This window comes from Saccopteryx bilineata, chromosome 5, assembly GCF_036850765.1.
Source record: "Saccopteryx bilineata isolate mSacBil1 chromosome 5, mSacBil1_pri_phased_curated, whole genome shotgun sequence".
Classification (NCBI taxonomy): Eukaryota; Metazoa; Chordata; class Mammalia; order Chiroptera; family Emballonuridae; genus Saccopteryx; species Saccopteryx bilineata.
Window position 1 is genome coordinate 57,605,479 of NC_089494.1, and position 12,306 is coordinate 57,617,784.

General features: G+C 42.3%; 1 protein-coding gene across 6 annotated transcripts in view; it reads right to left on the reverse strand.

Annotated features, from left to right (window-relative positions):
• Positions 1-727: 727 nt before the first annotated feature.
• OSBPL6 (oxysterol binding protein like 6) overlaps positions 728-12,306 on the reverse strand; it is a 235,393-nt gene continuing 223,814 nt past the window's right edge. For all 6 annotated transcript variants that reach the window (XM_066279263.1, XM_066279264.1, XM_066279261.1 and 3 more), the window contains 6 exons: positions 11,324-11,402; positions 9,110-9,254; positions 6,537-6,681; positions 5,217-5,343; positions 2,896-3,018; positions 728-1,883 (listed from right to left, as the gene is read on the reverse strand). In XM_066279263.1, the coding sequence (XP_066135360.1) occupies positions 1,775-1,883; positions 2,896-3,018; positions 5,217-5,343; positions 6,537-6,681; positions 9,110-9,254; positions 11,324-11,402 (728 nt within the window). In that variant the 3' untranslated portion in view covers positions 728-1,774. The remainder of the gene's footprint in view (positions 1,884-2,895; positions 3,019-5,216; positions 5,344-6,536; positions 6,682-9,109; positions 9,255-11,323; positions 11,403-12,306) is intronic.

Here is a 12,306-nt window from a genome sequence, read left to right on the forward strand (position 1 = left end):
CTAGGGAGGATGCTGCTTAAATGGAACATTTAGGTCTGGTAATGGAATATGGAGAATGAAATTCTAAACCAGTGCATGCTGTTCACATAATGTAGGGCCCCAGATCAAAGGAGGGGTGAGTTTTAGGTTAACTAAAAATTTGCTCCATCTAGTAGAATCCTCAGAGTTTGCCTTATGCTCTCATAAGCAGTTTAGATTTGATAGTGGGTTAGCCATTATTAGGAAAGCTTTGCTGAGAAGTCACACTAAAATCAACACCTTCTAACAAAATGTAAAATGTTAGTCACCTCATTATCAGACTTTAAAATAACACTTAAGATCTCATGGTAAGAATCTAGAATAAAAACCTAACTAAGAATAAAATATATGTAATTTTATAATTACTCTAGAGAGATTTTTTTAAAAAACATACAAGCATTTATATAGTCATCTACATGCAGAAACTCAGGAATACTGATGCCAAGTTTTCTACAAAAGCTTACGGATACTGGAGGAAAAACAAATCCTGAAGTATGCAAAACACATTTCTGCACCCCCCCTCCCTTGTTGGAATGTATAAATTCCTTGATTTATGTTTTTCATCTCTGCCAATAGCAAGGTAAATGCTTAAATAAATGGTCATGTATCATACAGAATCACTTGATGAAAATGTAAAATATGACTTTGCATAGAACTCATTTAAACAATGCAAATAATCTACTAGCATTCTTGCTTTTGTTCCCAGTGGGATTTCCACTGCTGGCACTGGGTTAGGCATAGGATAGTAATGCATATTACACTGTGCTTCACTCAAAAACAGTTACTTTTACGATACTCCTAAGCCCACCCAGAAACCCCCTCTGCTTTTTATTATTTCCTTCCAAGGTTTCAGCACTGTGATGCCAAGTGTTCAAAATCAAATACAGATATTGCCAAATAATAGGGCACACTGTGAGGTTAGGTGAAAGAGGGATGGTTTATTTTCTGGATGCAGGACAGGAACTTGACAAGCAATGTGAATACAGACATCTACCTAGCACACCATTTCCTTCTGGCCCTTTGGATATACAATACAGTAACCAACATATCAAAGTAAAGCACGTGTTGTTTACTTTTTTTAAAAATCCATTTAAGTTAGACTCATAATTGTTCTGATTCCAGAAAGTAAATCATGCCATGAATCAAAAGATCTGTCCTTCACATAAACCTATGAGCACACATTAAAAAATGATTTATTGTACATCTTTGCATTTCTTAAGGCATGAACAATGGCGTACAGATGAAACAGGTTCTGTTGAGCATCATGTCTTCATCGACAAGGCCAGCACGAGGACACCACGTCAAACGGACACACTTGAAGTCTGAGCTGACTGACGGCCATGGCCCAGGAGATCCCGCGATGAGGGGGTGGCGCTTCTGGAAGAAGGACTAAGTGCGCTGTTGATGTCCTGTTGCTTTAAACTCTCTGGATCAGCTTTAAGCACCGGTTACAGCTTGTTTTTCTTTATAAACTCATCAGACTTTGGATTTTATATTCTGCTCCTTTAATTCTGCTTTTCGAGGAGGGTGTGGATGTGTTTTTAAGGAATATGGTTGCAGCAAAACAGAAAGGATCCAAGAGTGGTTAGGGGCCTTGTCTAATGCACTTCTGAGAGTCCATTATAAAGATGAATAGAAAAGCAAATGGCCGGTGTTCAGTCGACCCAGAAACCACGTGGAGCTCTAAGAAACATAATTGTGCATAGTTATTTATTCATTTAGAGCATGATATGTTGGCTAACTCTACACTCCCAGGTTACCAAAGAACAGGGCTGTCCACTTTGCTAAACCCAGGGTCCTTCCGCAGCTCCCAATAGGTGTCGTTAGAAACCCAGGCTTCTCTTTGATTGGCATCAATCACTTTTCTGTGAAAACAAAAAAAAATCGACATTAGGCACAAATTACGTCAAGGTCACCTACCTGATCACTGAACCCTCTCCTGTACGTAAGATGTATAAGCAGTCCTTCGTAAGCCTGTTCGTGTCCTATCCACCCATTGATGACTTGTCTATTTTTAACCAGAACTGAACTCATTTTTGTTGTTAAACATCTGAAATGGAAGTGGGTAGGGTAATGGGGAGAGGGGCTGAGGGCAGGAGAATATTGCCTATAGGCAGAACTAGATGTGAAGTACTCTAAACAAAGTGTGTACAACTATTGTAATGAAGAGCTTCGGGCCCCAGACCTCCAAGGACAGTCTCTGCCTCAACTGTGGGATACAGTATGAACCTCAGCCACTCTAAGAGTCTCTTCAAAGGCCTGTGTCCAAAAAGTGCACTTTCTCTGTGAAGGGCAAGGCTGCACTCCTCCTCAGGGCAGCCGGGAGATGGCAGCTATAAAGGGTATGAAGTTATTGAGCTGATCTGCCCTGGTTCTGGAGGGCAACAGATGGAACCGGAAACTCCCGTTTCACCTCTGTGACGTCTACATAATCTTGCCAATAATACTGGAATAATCAACCACGATCACACCACAGAGGGACCAGATCTGGATGACTAATGAAACCAGCAGGACCTTGTGGGCAGAGAGGTCCCACCTGCTCCCTGAGGGAGGGGATGGGAACAAGTTTCCACCATTTGAAAGAGTGGAGCAGAAGAACAAAGAGCGTCCTGGGCACGACCCTCACTCCTTTTTGCTGCTCATAAAAAGAAAAGAGGTGTTGAAAAGTGTATTTTTAGGCTTACAAAAACTCTTTTCACAACTGCACAATCTGACCCGCTTTCACTGCCAAAACCATTTACTGCAACCAGTTTAATTTTTCCACCTTTCTGTTCCCTGGACACCCAGCGATTTCTTTTTAGCTGGTGTTTCTCACTGCTTTTGGCAACCCCATTCGTATAACAACCATGAACCTGTAATAGGGATGAACTGACTTACTTAAAAAATCTTGGTATATGTTCAAGGTTGTTTTCTTCCATGTATCGTCTTCGAGATCTCTGGAGTTCCTCTACCCTTTGCTTCTCTGCTGCTGCAGCTTCTAGATTTCCTTCTTCCAAAAATCTAAGCAGAAAGCAGTTACTCTTTTTAATATATCACCCTCTTTCCTGATTAAAATGTCATTTTTTTTTTACATAAAATGACATTCTGATAAGTATCCCCTGGCCCCTGCTCCGGGCCACATTATCTCTGCCTGCTATCAATGAACAAACTTTCTATGTATGTGAACTGAAGAATTACTGCACATGGTAACATAACGGTGGGAGGGAAAGGTGAGCGGCTTGTCCTTGGAGACTCTTCTGTGCTGTCTAGGGTTCTGTAACCTGAGATCTGAGGGTTACTGAAGAGCACAGGGGTAGAACAGCACCAAGTCCCGGGCTGCACTCCTTCTCCGTATCATCAAAAAGCACTCATTAAACGCTACAGAATGGCGGGTGGTAACTGGCTGTTCTCCATCTACTTTTTTTAATTTATTTTTTATTTTTTGTATTTTTCTGAAGCTGGAAACGGGGAGAGACAGTCAGACAGACTCCCGCATGCGCCCGACCGGGATCCACCCGGCACGCCCACCAGGGGCAACGCTCTGCCCACCAGGGGCGATGCTCTGCCCCTTCCGGGCGTCGCTCTGCCGCGACCAGAGCCACTCTAGTGCCTGGGGCAGACAAGGAGCCATCCCCAGCGCCCGGGCCATCTTTTGCTCCAATGGAGCCTTGGCTCCGGGAGGGGAAGAGAGAGACAGAGAGGAAGGAGGGGGTGGGGGTGGAGAAGCAAATGGGCCCTTCTCCTATGTGCCCTGGCCAGGAATCGAACCCGGGTCCCCCGCACGCCAGGCCGACGCTCTACCGCTGAGCCAACCGGCCAGGGCCTCCATCTACTTTTAGAACAGATTGAGAGGGAAGGAGTTTTCCTGTTTTACTGGAGAGAGTAAAACTGATGAAAAAAAAAAGGCAGGTAACAGTTGGGAAAAATCACAAAGGGCCACAGAAAGGAAATGAATTGTACATGAAATTCAGAAAGGAAATATGGAAATAAAATTGAGAAAGAAAAAGCAGACCCAATGGTGATTTGCAAATATTTAAACTTCAAAATGAGGGCAAGGGACGCATCATACAGGAAGCTTGTTGACCCGTGTGAATGTCAAACAGTGAGACGACCTGTTCTCGAGAGAGGAGGGAATCTAAGAGAACTGAACAGTAGAACATTCAATACTGGGGACACTTTGGCAGAAGACAGATAAAGTCACAAATACACTGGAAACAGAAAAAGGTCTTGGATGGAATCTGTATGATAAAGGTTTTAGAAAGTAAAATTAATTCTGAAGAAATGGGCAACACAAGTACAGATCTTATGTAAGAATAAAAATAAACATAAGAATCAGAAGGTATTAAAGGTACTGTATTTTGAGTACATCTCACACCGTGGGATCCAAACCATAGTGCGCAAACTCCAGACTCTGACTAAAAGCATTTCTAGGTGTCCCTATATCATATCTTCTTACCTCATTCTTGAGTTTAAAAGATACTCCATGCCTGACCGGGCGGTGGCACAGTGGATAGAGCGTCGGACTGGGATGCGAAGGACCCAGGTTTGAAACTGCAAGGTCACCAGCTTGAGGGTGGGCTCATCTAGTTTGAGCAGAGCTCACCAGCTTGGACCTAAGGTTGCTGGCTCGAGCAAGGGGTTACTCGGTCTGCTGTAGCCCCACAGTCAAGGCACATATGAGAAAGCAATCAATGAACAACTAAGATGTCACAACGAAAAACTAATGATTGATGCTTCTCATCTCTCTCCATTCCTGTCTGTCTGTCCCTATCTATCCCTCTCTCTGACTCTCTCTCCGTCTCTGTAAAAAAAAGATACTTCATGCTTCAGAGTAATAGAAGTAAAAAGGTACAAACACTGGGTGAGGAGTGAGAATTCATGAATTTGCAGACTTTTGGTAAATTTGGGGGTGAGAGGGGAAACTTTTTGTTGAGCTAATCTGTTTTGATCATCTTGTGACCAGTTTAACCAGGGGTAGAAAACTCAAGTATTTCTGAGTAAATAAGGGAATGGAAAAGGATTCAGTAAAGAAAGAAAGAGAAAGAGAGAGGAAGAGAGAGAAAGAGAAAGAGAGAGAGAGGGAAAGGAGGGAAGGAGGGAGGAAGGAAAGGAAGGAAGGAAGGGAGGGAGGGAGGGAGGAAGGAAGGAAGGAAGATAGATGGTGGTAAATAGGTCTCAATGACAGGCTACGCATTTTTAAATACCACCGCTATGCTCACCTCTGATCTGGCCGGAACCGGGCGTCTGTCGGTGGAAGGAGCTCTTTCAGTACAGGATCTAACTCATTGAGCTCAATAGCAAACCTTGTGAAGCCATAGTAGAGCTCGTGGTTGGTGGGCAAGGACCCTGGAATGAGGTCAGTGAACCATCGTGAGCGGCAAAGAGATTTAAGACACGTGCAGAAGCCGACTTAACCCAGGTGTTCAATCACTACACAGACTATTAGTAAATTTGTAGCCATAAACATTTGATAGTCACTTTTTCCAAGTGATTTAAATTGGTTTTAGTTTGCTTGATGGGAAACTTTGTATTAATCAACAGAACTGATAGATTCATATATCTAATACAATTTAGCCTTTAAAATAAAACTCTGTACATATAGGAGTCTTCAATGGCTAAACTATGTCATAATTTTTCTCCTTATATTCAGTTATGTAACTAAATGACAGGGTGATTAGCTACGAACACTAAGATTTCACCAGAAACACTTTACTGCCTTTTAGAAAAGAAAAAGATGCAGATCTAAATTAGTATTTATTGATCCTTTGAAACTAAACTCAAAGGCAGAATCCTGGTACACTTTCCTCATTGATGTATTCCAAGCTCTTCGAGTGAAGCCTGAGGCAGACAGTCCTCCGAAAATAATCACAGAATGAACTAACCACTCTACCGGCAAAAAATTTAAATACACATGAGGTCATTTAGAAAACTAATAACTAATTTTAAAGTTAGGGCTTCACTGACAAAATTCCAATGAAAATAAATGTCACATGGAGAGTTGTTCTATTTATACTTGATATTGAATTATATGCTAGTGTATTACCAGAACTCTCTTGATGTGTTTTATTAAATGTCAACATATTGCAGCTTTTTGCTGCTTAAGTGACAAGATCACTTATTCTCATAAATTATTGCATTTGTGGATTACAGATGTTGACAGGCTTTCCTTTGTTTTATTAAAACAAAATAAATAACATGAATAAGGATCTGAGTTTATAAATTCCAATGAACTTAAACTCTTTAATAAATATACCTAGCATTTGAAATGTAGGCACTGGACTGTAGGCATTTAGAGTAGATTTTACATGAAGCCCTCTTGTCAAATTTGGCCTAAATTTTATAACTCATTATCAAATACTGGGACTTATAAGTCTACATGTTAAGTAGAACTAGAACTACAGTTGCTTTCGCATCTAGGTTTTCAATCTCATTATTAAACAAAAATACAGGGTGGACTACACGGGATGATCTGACATTCCCCACTCCTGTCATCTCACTCAGGGTGGGCTCCTGAGGCAAGACTCTCGTGCACATCTCACCTGGCCGCCAGACACACCTGGCAGAAGGCGCCACGCCGCAGAACAGCCCTTCGTGCCATTTCCCGAAGAGCCGGTGCACCACCTTCCCCTCCTGATCCATCACAACCCCCTGGACTTCATTCACATTAGAATTCCAGTAATTCACCTGGAAGAAACCAAACCCCAATTAAAACACCTGATCTCTCTGATAACACCAATCCCTATAATCTCCATAAGAAAAATTGCTTTAATCTTTAAGGTTTTTTTTCTTTTTTTCTTTTTTGTATTTCTCTGAAATTGGAAACAGGGAGGCAGTCAGACAGACTCCCGCATGCGCCTGACCGGGATCCACCCGGCATGCCCACCAGGGGGTGATGCTCTGCCCATCTGGGGTGTCGCTCTGTTGCAACCAGAGCCATTCTAGTGCCTGAGGCAGAGGCCACGGAGCCATCCTCAGCGCCCGGGCCAACTTTGCTCCAATGGAGCCTTGGTTGCGGGAGGGGAAGAGAGAGACAGAGAGGAAGGAGAGGGGGAGGGGTGGAGAGGCAGATGGGCACTTCTCCTGTGTGCCCTGGCCGGGAATTGAACCTGGGACTCCCACATGCCAGGCCGACACTCCATCACTGAGCCAACTGGCCAGGGCCTAACTTTTAAGTTTTTTATTCAAACCATTTTCAGAACTCTATCTCAAAAGGGTTTGTGTGGCCGGGTGGCCTTCTTCACTTTCAAGAAAGGGATGATCTCTACTCCATGTTGTCGCAGGGTAGTATGCTACAGAAAAGGCTCAGTGTCTCTCTCACCCAAGTATCAATTTATAGGTTAGTAATTTCTGCCTCAGTTACTCCTGTCTTGAATTTTCCTTTTGTTCACAGATTTTATGATTTTCAATTGGCAACGTTAGGGAAGTAGTTTGTGAAATATTTCTCGCAGTCTCCATATATGGCTAAATTGTATCATGAGGACCCTGCTCTGGCTTTCTTCCAGCCATGCTCCTCCCCAAAGGGTGAGAAGTCAGCGAATTTACCTGTCTGGGTCCCTGCCCCCCATTCAGTTTCCCGGCTTGAGTTCCAAAGTGTCCAACCTGGCCTCGCAGGCTTTGTTATAAAATGTATTTATTAGTCAAAGTAAAAAAATACAACATATTTTATTTGACAGGTTGTAGGCTTGATTTACATAGTTCAAATCTTTACACTTTTGGCGTAGGGACTTTTCCTTGAACTCTTTGTGGGAGGAAGAAAGTTTCCCTTGGACTCAGGAGCTCTGCATATATCAGGGCACACCGAAGTCCAAGTTTCTCATGCCTGCAAAACTAAACGCATACATTTACTGTCGCCACTCAGAACAGATTATGATCCTGGCTCTTCAGTGCTGAGCCACCTAGTGAATCTATAAAAAAAGTAAAAAAAAGAAAAATATTTTGAGGTAAAATAAATATATTCAATTAAAACAAATATAACCAGAAGAGAAAAATTTGAGTATTGAGACTGCAACTACGTTACCCGTTTCTACCATATTAGAATGAGAGCAGGACTAGAAGAGATAATGAGGGTGGGTGGAGTTTCTGTACCACGATGAATTCTGTAGCCCCATAAACAAACAGGGAGCTGCTCTGCTTCCCAGCAGAGACTAGGGAAAATGGTGCTCTGTAGGCATTTCTATCCCAGACATCTTTTCTTGTTAATAAAGGTCATTTTTTTTTCTTGAACTTATCTGGATTATAATAGTGGCTGAGCTAGGTGAGCTTACAATGACTGGAAGCTATCATTTTTTGCATCCTCAGAAAAAGATAATTGCAATATAATTATATCCCTAAATAGATTCCTTAAATATGTAATCAAGCAGGAATAGATATAGAAATATAAACCAGAAGATGTGCTATAGGCAATAATTGTTTTCTGGAATTTTACTTAATGAACTACTGATGGGTTGCTAAAAAAATTTTTTTTTTTTTTTTGTATTTTTCTGAAGCTGGAAACGGGGAGAGACAGTCAGACAGACTCCCGCATGCGCCCGACCGGAATCCACCCGGCACGCCCACCAGGGGCGACGCTCTGCCCATCAGGGGGCGATGCTCTGCCCCTTCGGGGGGGGGGGTCGCTCTGCCGCGACCAGAGCCACTCTAGCACCTGGGGCAGAGGCCAAGGAGCCATCCCCAGCGCCCGGGCCATTTTTTGCTCCAATGGAGCCTTGGCTGCGGGAGGGGAAGAGAGAGACAGAGAGGAAGGAGGGGGTGGGGGTGGAGAAGCAAATGGGCGCTTCTCCTATGTGCCCTGGCCGGGAATCGAACCCGGGTCCCCCACACGCCAGGCTGACGTTTTACCGCTGAGCCAACTGGCCAGGGCCTAAAAAATTCTTTGAGAAGAATTATTATTTTCTGCTTTGAGAGGTGCCTGTGTTGACCTCCACACTGTCAGGAGTCTGCATGCTTTGAATAACGCCATCAGCTGGCTCTGCTTTCCTACCTAAAATGTTCTTAAGTATCGATGACAGAGGATAGACCTAGATAAGGCTGTTGAAGGTAACCATTTTATTTCTTCCTTAGAGTAAGCATATTCTGTTATTTTTTTCCCTTACTGTTGTAAGGTATTACTTACCTTGACAAATGTTAGTTTGCAAATGCAAACACTGCTTTTGGTATTTCTAATGGTTACTTCTCCATAATGCTCTATCCATCTTCTGCCACTGAGAATGTTGTGTATGCATGTGGTGACTTTATTCCACACATAGCAATCTCCATACCTAATGAGGAATACACCATTCATTAAAAACAGCAGAAGTTACACATACCTATTACTATTTCTATTAATGAGAATATTCTTTGGCCAAAGTTTCTTTTTCCCTCATTTTCCTCTCATTTCTTTGTTGAAAGATTCTATGTTTTCAAAGACATTTATGACAAGATTCATTCATTTTAGGGAAAAGTCAATGCTTCTTATGCACCAGGTGTTATTGCCACAAAGTTGAATAGGGCCTGTTTCTTGCTCTCCTGGAGCCAGTTGAAAGGGTAGATGGACATGTCAACAAATACAATGAGATTAGAAGGAACCACCACGAGTACAGAAGGGAGAGTCCTCAGTCCTTAGATCTGCCTGACATGTGGGATAAGTGTCAAGAAAGACTCACTAGTGGAGGCTGAGGAAAAGCATGAGAAGCCAAAAGAACCTGACCAGGCAGTGGCACAGTGGATAGAGCATCAGACTAGGACGCAGAGGGCCCAGGTTCGAAACCCTGAGGTCACCGGCTTGAGTGCAGGCTCATCTGGTTTGAACAAAGCTCACCAGCTTGGACCCAAGGTCACTGGCTTGAGCAAGGGGTCACTCAGTCTGCTGTAACCCCCTGGTCAAGGCACATATGAGAAAGCAATCAATGAACAACTAAGATGCCCCAATGAAGAATTGATGCTTCTCATCTCTCTCCCTTCCTGTCTGTCTGTCCCTATTTGTCCCTCTCTCTGTCTCTCTATCTCTGTCAAAGAAAAAATAAAGCAAATACCATGACACACTGGGGGACCTGCTAGTGGTGAGCTACAGGTGGGTGGGTGTGGCCAGAGGCAAGGTATAAAGGAGTGATGGGGCAGAGCAGGGAAGCCCTCAAGACATACCCATGAATTATTTCTGCAGTCTGCAGCCACTGGGCCGTTGTGAAAGAGGCAGATATGGCAGCATGCATTTAAAAAGATTACTCTTAAGTTGTTTCATTTTCTAAATTTTTTTTTTAATTTTATTTATTCATTTTTGGAGAGGAGAGAGAGAGGGAGAGAGAGAAACAGAGAGAGAGAAGGGGGGAGGAGCTGGAAGCATCAACTCCCATATGCGCCCCGACCAGGCAAGCCCAGGGCTTCGAACCGGCGACCTCAGCATTTCCAGGTCGACGCTCCATCCACTGCGCCACCACAGGTCAGGCTCATTTTCTAAATTTAACATCAAATTTGTGAATAATTATTTGGGAAAAGACTGATGTGCATAATTAAGATGGTATATATATAATTCAAAATCCAGGGAGTAGGCTATAGAATTTCTGCCAAGGAACGAGATGGCATAGCTTTAAATCACATTGGCATGTTATGTACATTTTCAAATAAAGTGTTACTTCAAAATAAAAAAATGCTTCTAAATTTCTAAAAAATTATGAATTGATAGGCATTATATACCACTAGGGAAAGTCTTTCTTCCTTATGAGTTTGTAAATATTGAAAGTTTATTTTGTGTCCTGGGAACGCCCCTCTGTCCCCACCTTCCCCCACATCCAATTCATCAGCAAACTTTGTCATTCAAACAGACAAAACCAAACCAAACCAACCCAACCAAATGAAGACAGAAACAAAACCAGCCAAGCCTTTGGCCTCAATGAAACATCAACTTAATTTTAAAAGACTTATAGGCTATATTCTCTATAAAATAGCCTTAAAGGAATTCCATCATCCTTCTATAATAAAATAACTCAGAACTTAAAAATAGTCCTTGGATCTAAGATGAACTCAAAGTGAAATTATAAATTGTGCGTAAGAACAAATGGGTAAAAAAAAATAACCTTTCATATAAAATGCAAGCTAACATGGTGACAGGGTCAGGTAGGTACCTGGTATTGACTGACGAATGGAAGATGTGAAAACATAAATAGTAAGCCTTAATACATATGCTAAGGTTTTCATTTACTTTTGTGGGAGAACATTCCCAAATCTTTGGTAAAGTTAACAGATGCTTGGCCATAGAGGAAAAGAGACCTTCGGTACCTTCTAGTGTTTCAAATACCCATTTCTGATTTTGAAAAGCAGTTAAGAGTCCAGAAGAATGAAGAGAAAAACCTACTTTGGAAGCATAACATTCAGTGTTCCCACAGGCAGGATTTCCATCGACTTCCCCCAGAACTTGTTTTTCCATCTGATATCTAAATGACATAGAGAAAAAGAAACACATACTCAACATCTAACGATTTATAATATAAAAACTTAACTTTTGTATTATACTTTACATTTTACAAAGAACTTTTCTAATTATAATTGAGTCTATATTGTTGATGGTCCAAAATGAAATGATAGTGAACCAAAAAAATCTACTATCTATATTTTTCCATTATCCATGTTCCATACTTGTTTTCAACTAATAAAACTGGGAAAAGCTTGGAATATACGTGCACATACTCATGTACACATATACAGGGGTGGGCAAAAGTAGGTCTACAGTTGTGAGTGTGGGAAACATAGTTGATTGATTCTTGTATTATTATTTCTTTATGAATTATTGTGTTATTTATTTGTATTATCTTCATTTATTTTTGTTATTATTTTGTATATTCATTTAGATTTATTTTTTAGGCAAGATTGGGTGGTATTTTAACCTACTTTTTTTTTTTCCTGAAGTTGGAAATGGGGAGGCAGTCAGACAGACTCCTGCATGCGCCCAACTGGGATCCACCCGGCATGCCCACCAGGGGGCAATGCTCTGCCCATCTGGGGCTGTTGCTCTGTTGCAACCAGAGCCATTCTAGTGCCTGAGGCAGAGGCCACAGAGCTGTCCTCAGTGCCCGGGCCAACTTTGCTCCAATGGAGCCTTGGCTGTGGGAGGGGAAGAGAGAGACAGAGAGGAAGGAGAGGGGGAGGGGTGGAGAAGCAGATGGGCGCCTCTCCTGTGTGCCCTGGCTGGGAATCAAACTCGGGACTCCTGCACGCCAGGCCGACACTCTACCACTGAGCCAACCGGCCAGAGCCTTACCCTACTTTTGCCCACCCTTGAAAGCGTACATGAATATATGTTGTAAGAGCTTTAATTTCTAGATAATGCTGTTAAAAGTT